We start from the raw sequence: 16478 nt of genomic DNA, 5'->3' as shown, positions 1-16478 counted from the left end.
TCTCTCTCTCTCCCTCTTTCTCTATTGTTCTCAAATAAATAAATAAATAACTTTTTAAAAGAATTTGCCATGCTCCCTCCAGACCCAAAATGGCCTGTATATCCATGGCCTCACAGTGCCTGACACTACCTGCACAAGACCATCATAAGAGGAGGAAAAAATCATAACATCAAAATTAAAAGAGACTGATTGAGATGGGGAGGGGGTATGATGGAGAATGGAGTTTCAAAGGGGAAAGTGGGGTGAGGGAGGGTATTACCATGGGGTATTTTTTAAAATCATGTAAGTTGTTAATAAAAATTTGAAAGAAAAAAAAAAGAATTTGTCTGCTAGCCAGGCGTGGCCCTTGGGAAGCAGAGGTAAGAGAATCTCCGAGAGTACGAGAGACTACATAGTGAATTTCAGGTCAGCCTGGGCTAGTGAAACCCTACCTTGAAAAATAAAAAAGGGCTGGAGGGTAGCTTAATGGTTAAGGTGCTTTCCTGGAAAGCCAAAGGTCTCAGATTTGATTCTCCAGAACCCATGTAAGCCAAATATACAAGGTGGTACATGTGACTGGACTTCATCTGCAGCAGTGCCCCTCTGGCTGGCACTAGGGATGCAGCCAACACAACTCCTAGAAAAATTCCATATCCATTTTCAGTAATCTGATAGTGGAATGGAGGGGCACACATTTCTCTTTAGAGTATATCCACTCCATGGACTGGAGAGATGGCTCAGTGGTTAAAGGTGACTGCTTGCTCAGGTTCAATTCCCAAGTGCCCATGTAAAGCTAAAGAAGAAAGTGAAGAAAGTGGCACATGTGTCTGGAGTTCATTTTCAGCAGCATGAGACCCTCATATACCTATACTCTGTCTCTCAAATACAGTATCTCTACTCCTTTGATGACTGTTACATTAGAAGTATCTTTTCCTTGTTTTGACCTTCTAATATATCCACCATGTACATGTGATGAAGGAATAACTTTTTTTTTTTTTTTTTTTGAGGTAGGGTCTCACTCTGACCCAGGCTGACCTGGAATTAACTAGGTAGTCTCAGGGTGGCCTCAAACTCATGGGAATTCTTCTACCTTTGCCTCTCGAGTGCAGGGATTAAAGGCATGTGCCACCACGGCAGCTTTTCATGGAGTAACTTTTCATTGAAAAATATCTCATTCATTGTCAAAATAACAAGCACCTACCTACTCATGCAAGGAAAGACAGAAGCAGAGGCCCAAACTGAGAACAAGATGGTGAGTCCAGAGTTTGCTTGCTGAGCTGGCGGAGGCTATAGGTCCCTGGAAGATGATTTCCTGCCTCAAGCATTCCCTAAAATAAGCTTCCAGCAACCTGACATTTCTCTTCAATGAGCCTTACTGATGGCCTGCTATTCCCTCATTAATCATCCTCATACTTACAAGTGCAAGCCATGATTCAATGGAAACTTTTGGGCTTAGCCAGATGAGGTGGCACACACCTTTAATCCTAGCATTTGCAAAGCAGAGGTAAGAGGATTGCAGTGAGTTCAAGGCCAGCCTGAGACTACAAGCAAATTCCAGATCAGCCCTGGCATGCCCATTCTCTCTCCCTCTGTTTGTCTTTAGTAAATAAATAAAAAAGAAAGAAAACTTTTTTTTTCAGCTGGGTGTGGTGGTGCATAGCTTTAATCCCAGCACTTGGGAGGCAGAGAGAGGAGGATTGCCCTGAGTTCAAGGCCAGCCTAAGACTACATTGTGAATTCCAGGTCTCAGAGTTGCTCTATCAATCAAAATACTTGGCCACAGACTTTAGGCAGCTCCATACAGACCTAGCATTTTGTTCTCAATTGTGATTCCAGTAACCAGCAAAGTACCAGACACTCCAGGCTCCTAAGACACATCTATAGATTTAAATATCATCGTTTGAAGACTTTTTCCTGGATGAAAATTTGTGCAAGAATCAACTTTAGGGCTGGCGAAGTAGCTAGTGGTTAAAGGTGCTTGCTCACAAAGACTGATGGCCCTGGTTTGATTCCCCAGTACTCACATAAAGCTAGATGCACAAAGTGGGGCATGCATCTGGAGTTCACTTGCATTGGCAAAAGCCCTGGCATGCCCAAGCTCTTTCCGCTTGGAATAAAAATAGTAAAATAATTTTAAAAGTTCAACTTTTGCTGAGCATAGTGATACATCCCTGAATCTATTTGCCAACAGGTTCAGACTTGGGGCTACATATTCTGTCTCAAAAACAAAACAAGAAAATACTTTACATTTTATACTCATGGGTAAGAAAAAAATTTTTGACAGGGTCTCACATAGCCTACACCAGCCTTGTTATGGAGCCAAGGCTAGCCTTAAACTTGATTCTCCTACTTTCACCCCCCAATTACTGAAATTGCAGGCATACGCCAAACCACATCTAGCCAGCTAAAACATGTGAATTCCCAGTAAAGCCAGCACAGACTTAATATTTTATAGAAGGTACTATCTATATAAATTTTTTTTAATTTAATTTTATTTGAGAGCGACAGACAGAGAGAGAAAGACAGATAGAGGGAGAGAGAGAGAATGGGTGCGCCAGGGCTTCCAGCCTCTGCAAACGAACTCCAGATGCGTGCGCCCCTTGTGCATCTGGCTAACGTGGGACCTGGGGAACCGAGCCTCGAACCGGGGTCCTTAGGCTTCACAGGCAAGCGCTTAACCGCTATGCCATCTCTCCAGCCCCTATCTATATATTTAATAGCAAGGATTTCCTACTCTGATAGGATATGTCAAGAGAGAACAGGGCTGGAGAGATGGCTTAGCAGTTAAGGCACTTGCCTATTAAGACTAAGGACTCAGGTTCAATTTCCCAAAGACCCACATAAGCCAGTTGCACAAAGCATTGCATGTGTCTGGAATTCATTTGCTGTGGCTGAGGACCTGGCATGCCCATTCTTTCTTTTTATCTGCCTCTTTCTATCAAATAAATAAATATAAAATATTTTAAAAATAAAAGAGGAGAGCATACACAGAGGAACAAGTGAGCCACTGAAGATAGTGCTATTTAGGCTACAAACATCCATATAGTGATGTTATTATGGGCTACCTCACCACAGAAGCGAGGCAGAATCAAAGGAAAAAGATTAACATTGCTTCCAGGAATTTGTGGATTTTTAAGCACTTTTAAATTTATTTTTGTGCGGACTGGAGAGATGGCTTAGCGGTTAAGTGCTTGCCTGTGAAGCCTAAGGACACCAGTTCAAGGCTCAATTCCCCAGGACCCGCATTAGCCAGATGCACAAGGAGGCGCATGCGGCTGGAGGTCCTTGCACACCCATCCTCTCTTTCTGTCGCTCTCAAATAAATAAAAATTTCTGTGTACAATGTGTTATGTGTATGTACATGTATGTGTCCTTGTGGTGTCTAAAATACTTGCCTGTGGTAGCTAGAGTGGAACCTCAGGTGTCCTGCTTTGTTATACTTCTGCTTGGTCATGTTTTGAGCTAGTCTCCTTTTACTAAATCTAGAGCCACACCCAGCTTTACTTGGGATCTGGAGATTTGAACTCAGGCCCTCAGGTTTGCAAAGGAAACCCACTTCTGAGCCATGTCTCCAGCCCTGTTTTTTTTATTTAATTTTTTATTTTTTTATTTTTATTTTTTTGCCTTTTTGAGATAGTCTCACTCTAGACCAGGCTGACCTGGAATTCAGTATGTCTCAGGATGACCTCAAATTCAGGGAGCCTCCTACCTCTGCCTCCCAAGTACTGGGATTAAAGGCATGTACCACTACATCTGACTATTTTAAAAAAAAAGTTTTACTTATTGCAAGCAAACAGATAGAAGAGACAGAGACAATGGGTGTGCTAGGGCCTGCAGCTGCTGCAAACTCTAGTTGCATGCACCACTGTGCACCTGTCTTTATGTGGGCACTAGGGAATCAAACCCAGACCATCATTTTGTAGGCAGGTGCCTTAACCACTGAAGTCTCTCTCCAGCCCTCTGTTATTGCTGTTTTGCTTTGTTTTTAAGTAAGAATAATACTTAGAAAAATCCGAATGCAAAGAAAAACTTAACTCTTTACTTTTTTATATTTTTTTTGCTTTTTCAAGGTAAGGCCTCACACTAGCCCAGGCTGATCTGGAATTCACCATGTAGTCTCAGGGTGGCCTCAAACTGCCTTGGGAGTGCTGGGATTTAAGGCATGCGCCACCACACCTGGCTAACTGTTTACTTCTAACTCCAATACTGAGTTTAGGGGCAACCACCCTTATATTACACATATGTACACCAGAATGTATATGATTATTTGCATTTTTTTAATTTTTATTTTTAGCTGTTGTTTGTTATTTTATTTATTTTAGAGTGACAGAGAGAAAGAGGCAGAGATAGAGAGAATGGGCGTGCCAGGGCCTCCAGCCACTGCAAATGAACTCCAGGCGCGTGTGCCCCCTTGTGCATCTGGCTAACGTGGGTCTTGGGGAATCGAGCCTCGAACCGGGGTTCTTAGGCTTCACAGGCAAGCACTTAACCGCTAAGCCAGCTCTCCAGCCCACATGATTATTTACATTTTAAACTGAAATAATGTTTTGGTCAGACATGCATAAAGGTGCATACCTTTAACATCAGCACTTGAGAGACAGACGTAGAAAGATCATTTTGAGTTCGAGGCCAGCTTGGGCTAGAGTGAGCCCTACCTCGAAAAATTTTAGAAGAGAAAGAAACTTTTTCCAAGCTTATTTTATTGCAAAAGAATCATTATCTGAAAACCAGAACTCTGCTTAACAGCTTTTAATTTTTGTTTTATCTTGTTCTGAAACAAGGTCTCATGTAGTTCAGGCTTGCCTCAAACTCACTATGTAGTCAAGGATGACCTTGAATTTCTGCTGCTGCTACCTGCTGAGATTATAGGCTTTGGGTATGCACCACCATGCACAAACACACTGCACTAAGGACCAAACCCAGGATCTTGTGCATGCTAGACAAGTAATCTACCAACTGAGAGATAAGTACCCTACCTATTGAGCTCTATCCTGTACCCTTAAATTATTTTTAACAACCACTCACTAACAATAAAAAAGTAAAAGCAAGCTGGGTATGGTGGCACACACCTTTAATCCCAGCACTGGGGAAGCAGAGGTAGGAGGATCTCTATGAGTTGGAGGCCACCCTGAGACTACATAGTGAGTTCCAAGTCAGCCTGGGCTAGTGTGAAACCTTGCCTCGAAAACAAAAAAGACCTAGTAAAAGCAATCTTCTTATATACTGAAATGTACATCACATTTAAGCACAAAGGTAAGAACATCACTTCTCCTCATGCTGCTTCTTTTCACTGTCTTCTTCTACATCAAAAGTGAACGGTTTGTCATAACCCATTAGATGGTCATAGTCTTCAGGATTTCGAAAGAGCACTGGATTAACCAACAGTGATTTTGTTTTAGCATAAAATGTGGTAAACATATGTGGGCCATCAGGAATCTTCACGTCGTTCTGGTGAAACACAGTACTGGTTTCCGAGAGCACAACATTGTAAGTAATGGCTTTGTACATGTCAGTTGTGGGCTCATGGTACAACCGAATAACGTATCCTTTTGTGAGAAAGTGAAGCAGTGTGGGGGTGATCACTGTGAAGCTTCCTAGGATGCCATAAAATAAAATTTGCAAAGGCAAACTTCCAAATGAAACATTAGTTTGGGAAAAAACATATGGTAAAAAGGTAAGGCTGATCACACTTGTAGAATAAGAAAAGCATTTCACACCTAAATGGAAAAAAAAGGAAGTGAATTAGTACTCAAGTTTTACATAACACTTGAAAAACCAAAAAAAGAAAAGTTTTACAAAACAATCATCTCTACTAATTTTTCCCCTTCCTTCTTCTTGTATCATAATATGGCTTGAATGCAAAATGTTTCAGTCTCATGTTGAACACTCGGTCCCTACATGGTAATGCAATACTTTGGGATGTTCTGGAAAGTTTTAGGAAGTACACCCTACCTGGAAGAAGTAGGTCAATGGGGCATTTTGTCCTGGCACCTATTATCTGTCCGTCTCTCTCTCTCTCTCTCTCTCTCTCTCTCTGCTTCTTGTCACCCTTGAAGTACAGAAACTTGTCTGCCACATACTACCACCATCCTGATGTTTTGCCCAAGAATGGACTAAGTGGTCTGAAACTGTGGCCCAAAGTATAGCTTTCCTCTTTGAAGCTGTTTTCTAGGGTATCTGGTCACAATGATGAGAAAGCTAATATATTAATCATCAAATATCACTAACAAAACCAAAGCAGAGTGTTTATTATATGCCAACTCATCTTAAACAACTTATTTTATCCATGAAATCTACAGAAAGCCCTATGAGAGATGTAGAAGGGTCATAATTAACCCTTTTTTAAAAAATGAGAATAGTGCCTGGTGTGGTGGTGCACGCCTTTAACCCCAGCACTGGGGAGACAGAATAGGAGGACTGCCATTGAGTTCAAGACCACCCTGACACTACATAGTGAATTCCAGGTCAGCCTGGGCCAGAGTGAGACCCTACCTCAAAAAAACAAAACTCAAAAAAGAGACAGAATAGATAAGGCAGGAGGATCACAAGTCTGAGGCCAATGTGGGTCACACAGCAAGACTGTCTGGAAAGGCAGGGTGAGAAAGAAAACAAGGCTAGAGTATAGCTCTATGGTGGCATGCTTAGAATGTTCATTGTCTCTACATGGATCACAAGCACCACCAAAGATTTTTTAAAAATGTTTACAGTAGGCTGGAGAGATGGCTCAGCAGTTAAGGAGCTTGTCCATAAAGCCTAATGACTCGAGTTTGACTCCCCAGTATCCACATACTTGTGATGCACAAAGTGGTGCATGCCATCTGGAATTCATCTGCAGCAGCTAGAGGCCCTGAGACTCACGGTGATCTTCCTAACTCTGCCTCCTGAGTGCTGGGATTAACGCATGTGCCACCACACCCAGCTTGGTAGGAGGATTATTGAGAGTTCAAGGCCACCCTGAGACTACATACTAAATTCCAGGTCAGCCTGGCTAGAACAAGACTAGAAAGCAAAAACAAAAACAAAAACATTTTAGCTAAGTGTGGTAGCACACGCCTTTAATCCCAGCATTTGTTGAGGCAGAGGTAGAAGTTCATGAGTTCGAGGCCAGCATAGGTCAGCCTGGGCTAGAATGAAACCCCATCTCAAAAAATGAAAAGAAAAAGAAAAAAATTGAAAAATATAATTTTTAAGTGAAAAATGGAAGCAGCTGGGTGTGGTGGTACACGCCTTTAATCCCAATACTCAGGAGGCAGAGGTTGGTGATTTGCTGTGATTTCAAGGCCACCCTAAGACTACATAGTGAATTCCAGGTCAGCCTGGACTAGAACAAGAAAGACCCTCCCTCAAAAAACAAAAACAGCCGGGCGTGGTGGCGCACACCATTAATCCCAGCACTCGGGAGGCAGAGATAGGAGGATCGCCGTGAGTTCGAGGCCATCCTGAGACTACATAGTGAATTCCAGGTCAGCCTGAGCCACAGTGAGACCCTGCCTTGAAAAACCAAAAAAAAAAAAAAAAAAAAAAACAATAACAGAAAGGGAGCTGACTGAAGGCTCACACCTGTAATCCCAATACTCAGGATGAACAGGCAGGAGGACTGCTATGAATCTAAGGCCAGCCTAGTGCACACAGTGAGGTTCTATCTCAATACAACAACAAAAATGAGTGGGAAAGAAAAAAATGAGACACATATAATGTCATATCGCTACTAAGGAGCCAAGTTACAGTTCAAACTCAGGCAATTTGACTCTTCACAAGGCTGAAAGGCCAGCCTGGACTATATAGTCAGACCATGTTTAAAAAAAAAAAAAAGAGAGACAGAGAGAGAGACAGAGGTAGGAGGATCACTGTGAGTTCAAGGCCAGCCTGAGACTACACAGTGAAATCCAGGTCAGCTTGAGCTACAAGGAAACCATACCTTAAAAAAAAAAAAAAGCCAAAATAGGGGCTGGAAAGAGATGGCTCAGTGGTTAAGGCAAGGGACCCAGGTTTGATTCCCTAGAACCTATGTAAAGCCAGATACATAAGGTGGAACATGCATCTGGAGTTTATTTGCAGTGGCTAGAGGTCCTGGCTTGCCCATTCTCTTGCTACCTGTCTCTCTCAAATAAATATAAAAAAGCAAAATAAACAAAAATTTAGAAAGAAATGTGAACCTGATGCAATTATGTTCAACTTATATTCCAAGGTGTTAATATCCCTAATATAGAACAGGTTGGTAGAATATCAGAAAACCAAAAGGTTTTACAATTTTCTTTTTTTTTGGGAGGGGGAGGTCTAGGTAGGGTCTTGCTCTAGCCCATGCTGACTTGGAATTCACTAGGTATTCTCAGGGTGGCCTTGAATGCTCAATAATCCTCCTACCTCTGTCTCCCAAGTGCTAGGACTAACGGGGTACACCACCATACCCAGCTCAAAAATTCTTACATTTTTAAGTGCATATGTTTACATGGTCCTATATAGATAAAATGATGCTAAACTTAGCCAGGCATGGTGGTGCACACCTTTAATCCCAGCACTCAGGAGGCAGAGGTAAAAGGATCACTGTGAGTTCAAGGCCACCCTGAGACTACCTAGTGAATTCCAGGTTAGCATAAGCTACAGTGAGACCCAACCTCGAAAAACCAAAAAAAAGATGATAAACTTCATTCGTAAGAAATATGTAATTAGGAAAAAAAGAAATATGTAATTAGGGCTGGAGAGATGACTTAGCACTTAAGGTGGCTGTCTACAAAGCCAAAGGATACAGGTTCAATTCCCCAGGACCCATGTAAGCCAGATGCACAAGGGGCGCATGCATCTAGAGATCATTTGCAGGGGCTGGAGGCCTTGCAGCACCCATTTTCTCTCTCTGTCTTTCTCTCTTTAAGAAATAAACACAAAATACATAAAAATTTAAAAAAGAAATATACAATTAAGGTAGGCATGGTGGCTCAAAAAAAAGAGACAGGTTTTTCACTCTTGCTCAGGCTAATTTGGAATTCACTATGTAGTCTCAGGCTGGCCTCGAACCCACAGTGATCCTCCTGAGTGCTGGATTTAAGGTGTTCACCAGCACAGGTGGTGAGTTATGCTGACACAGTTTGAGAGACTTCAGTCCACAGCTGCTTGACCCCATGCACTTAGGCCAAACATAAAGGCAGCACTAACATGTAGTGGAAAGCTCCTTAATGCCATCCCCCAGTGACATACTTTCTCCAACAAGGCCCCATGTCCTAAAGTTTATGGAACCTTCCCCAAAACTATGCTATCCACTAGGGATCCTGTGGAGGGTATTTCAAATCAAGCCACACTTCAAACCATAGTAATAATTGTCCAATCTTCTCTAAAAATTCCAACTTTTTTTTGTTGTTGCTAAATTCCAAGAGACAGGTCACCAAAGATATGGAAATTAATGTACAGCTATAAGATCACCAAACTATAACATAGCCTTTAGACTTCATTTTTGTTTGTTTCTGTCTTTTTAAGGCAGGGTCTCACTTTAGCCAAGGCTGACCTGGAACTCACTATGTAGGCACAGGGTGTTCTTGAACTCTCAGCAATTCTCCTACTTCAGCCTCCTGAGCGCTGGGACTAAGGGAGTGACCACCATATCCAGCTTTGACATCTTTTAAAATCTAAATTTTTATTTATTCATTTATTTGAGAGAGAAAGTACCAGACAGAGAGAGAGAAAAGGGGGCAGATAGAGAATGGGTACACCAGCGCCTCTAGCCACTGCAAATGAACTCCAGACACGTGCGCCACTTTGTGCAACTGGCTTATGTGAGTACTAGGGATTTGCACCTAGATCCTTAGCCTTCTCAGTCAAGCACATTTACTGCTAAGTCATCTCTCCAGGCCTGACATCTTTTATAAATCTAAAATACAAGTAAAATATAAGTCCCAACTTCACCATCTTATCAACAAACTTCAAGGAAAAAAATAATAATCTAATTTTTCCTTATGTGCTATAATTAAGAGATGATAACACCACAGATAACATATGCTAAAAGTGCTTTTTCAGGCTGGATAAATAGTTCAGCAGTTAAAGGTGCTTGCTTGAAAAGTCCACTGGTCTGGGTTTGATTACCACTATGAAAGTAAAGCCATACTTAAAAATACTTTTTTCCCCCCAGCACTCAGGAGGCAGAGGTAAGAGGATTGCTGTGAGTTCGAGGGCACCCTGAGACAATACAGTGAATTCCAGGTCAACCTGGGCTAAAGTGAGACCCTGCCTTGGAAAACCACAAAAAAAAAAAAAAAACCATATTTTTTTGCCAGGCATGGTGGCACACCCCCTTTAATCCCAACATTTGGGAGGCAGAGGTAGGAGGATCACCTCTGCCTCCTAAGTGCTGGAATTAAAGGTGGGCACCACTACACCTAGTTTTAAAATATTTCTTAATGGCTCAGTGGTTAAAGGCTCTTGCTTATAAAGCCTGATGGGTCAGTACCAATGTAAAGCCACATGCACAAAGTGGAGCATGCATTTGGAGTTCGCTAGTAGTAACAGAGGCTCTGGTGTGCTCTCGCTGTATCTTTGCAAAGAATAAAATTTTTTTAAAAATACTTATACTCTCAGGGTGGCCTCGAACTCATGGTGATCCTCCTACTTTGTCATACCCTCCCCCCACCCTCCAGTACTGGGATTAAAGGCGCGTACCACCACGCCTGGCCTAAAAAGTACTTCTTTAATTAATTAATTGATTTATCTGACCGGGGGGGGGGGGGGGAGGATGGATGCCAGGGCCTCTAGCCACTGAAAAAGAACTCCAAACGCATGTGCCACCTTATACATATGATTAATGTGGGTCCTGGGGAATCAAACCTGGGTTCTTTGGCTTTTCAGGCAAATGCCTTAACCGCTAAGCCATCCCTCCAGCCCCTGGGGCTGGAGAAATGGCTCAGAGGGTAAAGGCACTTGCTTGCCAAGCCTCAAGGCCCAGGTTCAATCTCCCAGTACCAACATAAAACCACATACACAAAGTGGAGTATGCACCTGAAGTTTGTTTACAGTGTCAAGAGGCTCTGGTGTGCCTATTCTTTCCCTCTCTGTTTACCAATAAATATAAAATTTTTAAATGCTTTTTACGATTAAATAAAAGAAAACTAAGGAAAAACCCTCACTCTGATTACCCACCAAATACTGCCCGGGCCAGATTCCCAGTATAAATCAGCCTTCCATCTTCTGATTTGTCAAGTTGTGTATGTAAGCTTCGAACACATCCTTCCCAACAAATAGGTATCTATTGAAACAAGAGATCATTATGAGTACACAGGGAACTTGCATGATGGACTAACTTTAAACTCTTAAAACTTTTTTTTGGTTTTTCAAGGTAGGGTCTCACTCTAGCCCAGGCTGACCGGAAGTTCACTATATAGTCTCAGGGTAGCCTTGAACTCATGGGGATCCTCCTACTTCTACCTCCCAAGTGCTGGGATTAAAGGTGTGCACCATCACACCTGCCTCTAAAGTTTTTTTTTTTTTTTTAAGCTAAATTTTTTAAATATAACAAAGGGGGCTGGAAAGCTCACTTGATGGTTAAGGCGCTTGCCTGCAAAACCTAAGGACCTGGGTTCAATATCCTAGTACCAATGTAAAGCCAGATGCACAAGGTGGCAAATGTGTCTGGAGCTTATTTGCAGTGGCTAAGGGCCCTAGTGTGCCCATTTTCTTTCTTTCTGTATCTGCCTCTCTCTTTTCTTTTTTTTTGAGGTAGGATCTCACTGTAGCCCAGGCTGACCTGGAATTCACTATGTATTATCAAGGTGGCCTTGAACTCAAGGTGATCCTCCTACAAGTGCTGGGATTAAAGGCGTGTGCCACCACGCCTAGTTCTTGACCCTTTTTCTAGACACACACACACGGCTGGAAGTAGTGGCACACACCTTTAATCCCAGCACCTGGGAGACAGAGGAAGGAGGATAATTGATCAAGATGAGACCTGCCGGAGACTAGAGTAAATCCAGGTCAGCCTGGACTATAGCAAGACCCTACCTTGAAAAACCAAAAACTAAATAAGTAACAATGAGCTGTACATGCCTTCAATCCCAGCACTCCGGAGGTAGAGGTAGAATTGTGAGTTCGAGGGCAGCCTCAGACTGCATAGTGAATTTCAGATCAGCCCAGGCTAGATTGAGACCCTAACTCAAAAAAAATGAAAAACACATGTGTGTGTGCGTGTGTGTGTATTCTTTGTATAACAAAGAATAGAATTTGTCATGAGATGACATGAGGACTTTCTCAGATAATCTAGAGCTAAAGAAATTAAGATCCAGGCATGGTGGTGCATGCCTTTAATCCCAGCACTCGGGAGGCAGAGGTATGAGGATTGCTGTGAGTTCAAGGCCACCCTGAGACTACATAGTGAATTCCAGGTCAGCCTGGGCTAGAGTGAAACCCTACCTCAAAAAGAAAGAAAGAAAGAAATTAAGAGAATGGTATTGCTTAATCATGGTCATAAATTCAAATGTGTTGAGTTCAAGTTTGGTATGTTTCTATTCCCAACTCCCATTACTTTTAGATTTAGTATTATAGAATTTTGACAGAACCAGACCCAGCTGATGTTCTAAAGCAAAATTTCTATTGTTTAAGCCTTTACCAAGGAGACAATGTAATCCTGAGTCTCCTCCCAATATGTGCAGCTGTACCACTTATAATATATTATCTGCTTACTGTAGACATAAGGAAAATCCCCTGAGCTTCTGCAATTTTCTGCTTATAGTCCCCAGTCACATAGGCCAGAAGTTTTAACCCATGAAAAGTGTGAAGAATTCAAGGTGATATCAAACTGCCTGCCATGCTGCCTGTAAAAACTGAGCTGTGCTGGACAGATGGATCAGCAGGTAAAGAAACTTACTTGCAAAGCTTCATGGTCTGGTTTTGATTCTCCAGTACCTACGTAAACCTTGGTTTGATTCCCCAGGACCCATGTAACCATAAGCACAAAGTAGTGCATGTGTCTGGAGTTCTTTGCAGTGGCTGGAGGCTCTGGCAAACCCTACTTTCTCTCTCAAATAAATAAATAGCTGGGTGTGGTGACACATGCCTTTAACCACAGCACTCTGGCAGAGGCAGAGGTAGGAAGATTGCTGAGTTCAAGACCAGCCTGAGACTACATAGTGAATGCCACATCAGCCTAGGCTAAAGGGAGACCCTACCTCAAAAAATCAAAATAAATAAATAAAATATTAAGAAAAACTATATATCTGACAGGCATGGTGGTACAAGCCTTTAATCCCAGCACTCAGAAGACTGGGGTAGGAAGATCGCTCTTAGTCTGAGGCCAGCCTGAGACTACATAGTGAATTCCACGACGGCTTGGGCTAGAATGAGACTCTACCTCAAAAAACCAAAAAAGAAAAAAAAAAAATGCAAAAGGTATGCCTAAACCCCCCACTCATTCACGCAGTCGACCCTACTTACACTAAGTGGATCACACACAGACACAAAGAAAAGATATCAAAGTAGAACAGCGACTAGCTGGGAAGAAAGGGTCTTCACTGGAAGGGTGATGGAGAGGGGGACGAGAGAAGGAAACGTGAAGAGGTTATGTTCAAAATAATTATGAACATGCATTAAAATCGTTAACAAAGTTTTAAAGGGGTAAGCCTAATTCCTTGATGAAATTTAATTAGGATTCCAATTTCCACCTTAGGCATTTCTGCTGCTTCATTCAGGCTTGCCAATTCTTTTTAATTTTTTGTTTGTTTGTTTGTTTTGTCTTCCGAGGTAGGATCTCACTCTAGCTCAGGGTGACCTGGAATTCATTATGTAGTCTCAGGGTGGCCTCGAACTCATGGCGATCCTCCTACCCCTACCTCCCGAGTGCTGGGATTAAAGGCGTGTGTCACCACACCAGGCAATGTTTTTAAATTTTTACTTGTTTATTTGATAGGGAGACAGGTGGAGACAGAGAATGGATGCGCCAGGGCCTCCAGCCGCTGCAAATGAACTCCAGACGAATGCACCACCTTATGCCCCTGGCTTACAAGGGTCCTGGGGAATCGAACCTGGTCCTTTGGCTTTGCAGGCAAGCGCCTTAACCGCTAAGCCATTTTTCCGGCCCCAATTCTTAACATTTTGTAGTGTACTGTGAGGCAATTGTTATTCTTATTAAAATGAAAGGATTAACGTCTATACCCCATCTTTCCCCTGGGATCATAGGAATTCCTGAAAATAAATGCAATTTTAAAAATGGAACAGCTGGAAGTGGTGGCGCACACCTTTAATCCCAGCACTCAGGACACAGAGGTAGAAGGAAATCTGTGAGTTGGAGGGCAGCCTGGGGCAGAGTGAGACCCTACGAAAGAAAGAAAAGAAGGGAAGGGAGGGAGGGGAGAGGAGAGAGGGAAGAAAGGAAGAAAAGAAAAAAAAATCGGGTTGTCCGACTTCTTTCGGTTCTATCTCCAGGTGCTGAATACAATTTCTTTGCAAACTCACTGCTGAGCTTCTACTCAAGGGATAAGAGAGTAACTAAACCTCACAGTTGCCATCACACACCTCTAGACCTGGAACCGCCTGGGCTACGAGCCGCCCCGGCGACTTTCTCCCGTCCCAGGCTGTTAACTCCAGGCCCGGCTGCCGGTCCCCGAGGCCAGGCCTGCTACTCCCGCGAACCCGTTCCTCGAGCTGACAAGTAGGACCCGGGGGTCGCCGAGAGATGCGCCCGCACCCATCACCCGGCCAGGGGCTCTCCGAGGGCCCACCTGCGCTCGCTCGGGACGCCGAAGGACGGCCGCAGCCCGCGAGCCCGCCGCCCGGGGAACCCGGAGCGCGGCGGCCGCCCACAGCCCGGTCCTCTTCCCTCCAGGACACAGTGCCGCCGTCCACGGGCGGCCTAAGGCCAGCAGCAGCATCTCAGCGGGAAGACGTGGCGACACATAGAGCGCAGCAGGGGTCAAGGGCGGCAAGACCCCGCTCGGCACCACCTCGGGCCGAGACCCCGCCCCCGGAGCCCGGCGCGCGGCCCAATTGGCGCCCGCGCGTGTGCGGAAAAGGGGTCCGGCCTGCAACCTTCCCGATTTTATGAGTTCCCAGCTTAGGCTTGGCGCCCTTTATGACAGTATTGAAAACAGAGTCCTTTTAAATTCTTTGTTGTTTTGAGGATATGATTCTAGCCTGCTGCTCCAGGGGGAAAGAAAAAAAAAACAAAACAACGATGTAAACAAAAATGCATGTTAGGCCGGGCATGGCGTAAGCCTTTAACCCAGCACTCTGGAGGCAGAGGTAGAAGGATCCCCTTGAGTTCGAGGCCACCCTTACGTTACATAGTGAATTCCAGGTCAGCCTGGGCTAGAGTGAGACCTTACCCCGAAAAAACCAACAACAACAACAAAAACCAACAAAACAAGCAGAGAGAGAGAAGGAGAATGGTTGTGACAGGGCCTCCAGCCAATGTAAATGAACTCCAGATGCATGTGCCACCTTGTGCTTCTGGTTTACGTGGGTCCTGGGGAATCAAACCAAGGTCTTTTGGCTTTGCAAGCAAATGCCTTAACCGCTAAGCCATCTCTCTAGCCACTAAAATACTTTATCTACCTATTTGTTTATTATTGATAACCTCTATAATTGTAAACAATATCCCAGGGTAATTCCCTCCATCCCCCCACTTATTCCTTTGAAACGCCACTCTTCATCATATCCCCTCCCCATCTCAATCAGTCTCTCTATTTTGATGTCATGATCTTTTTTTCCTATTATGATGGTCTACTGTAGGTAGTGTCAGGCACTATGAGGTCATGGATATCCAGGCCATTCTGTGTCTGGAGGAGCACATTGTAAGGAGTCCTACCCTTCCTTTGGCTCTTATTATTTCTGTCACCTCTTCCGCAATGGACCCTGAGCCATGGAAGGTGTGATTAAGATGTTTCAGTGCTGAGCACTCTTCATCTCAGCACCATGGTGCCTTCTGAGCCATCCCAAGGTCACTGCCATCTGAAAAGAGAAGGTTCTCTAACCAAAAGTGAGAGTAGCATTAATATATGGGTATGAACATTAAGAGAAGTGCTTACTGAGGAGTTTGGTGAGTATAGTATATATACTTCTAGCCAGACACCAGCAGACCGTGGATGGTGACTGATGTTTTCCCGCTGGTCCTCTCCATCATCTTCCTCACTGGCTGCTCCTCCATTCTTCCCGGCAGTCCTCCCTTCACATTTCTTGAGTTTGCAAGGAGCCCGGGTGTGAGTGGAGAATCCCCTAACCTGGCTTTTCCTGCAGCTCAGGCAGAGCCTTGTGGCTGTAGCCACATGGACCTGGTTCTGCCGCTGCTAGAGCCGCTTCTGCTTGCTTCTGTGTCTCTGGACACTCTGGATCTCTCCTACTTTTCTGCTGCAGTTGATAAATTCTTATACGCCTCACTTTTTAGTAGAAGAGTGTATTTTGCTGGTTTTTTTTTTTTTTTTTTTGGCTTTTTCCCCCTACGCTACTTTGGCATAGTTTCATAGGCTGCCATCTTAACCAGAAGTCTCCCCCAATAAAATATTTTCTAAGGGCTGAGGAAATGGCTTAGCAAT

At 43.7% G+C, this 16478-nt stretch overlaps 1 protein-coding gene across 1 annotated transcript; it reads right to left on the bottom strand.

Moving 5' to 3' along the window:
* Positions 1 to 4661: 4661 nt before the first annotated feature.
* On the bottom strand, positions 4662 to 14923 carry Tmem70 (transmembrane protein 70). The gene is made up of 3 exons (XM_045143922.1): positions 14670 to 14923; positions 11101 to 11206; positions 4662 to 5696 (listed from the first exon to the last, which is right to left on the bottom strand). Exons 1-3 carry the CDS (start codon positions 14817 to 14819, stop codon positions 5242 to 5244), a joined length of 711 nt encoding a protein of 236 aa, XP_044999857.1. The 5' UTR covers positions 14820 to 14923; the 3' UTR covers positions 4662 to 5241.
* Between the last annotated feature and the right edge of the window lie 1555 nt (positions 14924 to 16478).

This window comes from Jaculus jaculus, chromosome 2, assembly GCF_020740685.1.
Source record: "Jaculus jaculus isolate mJacJac1 chromosome 2, mJacJac1.mat.Y.cur, whole genome shotgun sequence".
NCBI lineage: Eukaryota > Metazoa > Chordata > Mammalia > Rodentia > Dipodidae > Jaculus > Jaculus jaculus.
This window is presented reverse-complemented; position numbering and strand designations above follow the sequence as displayed.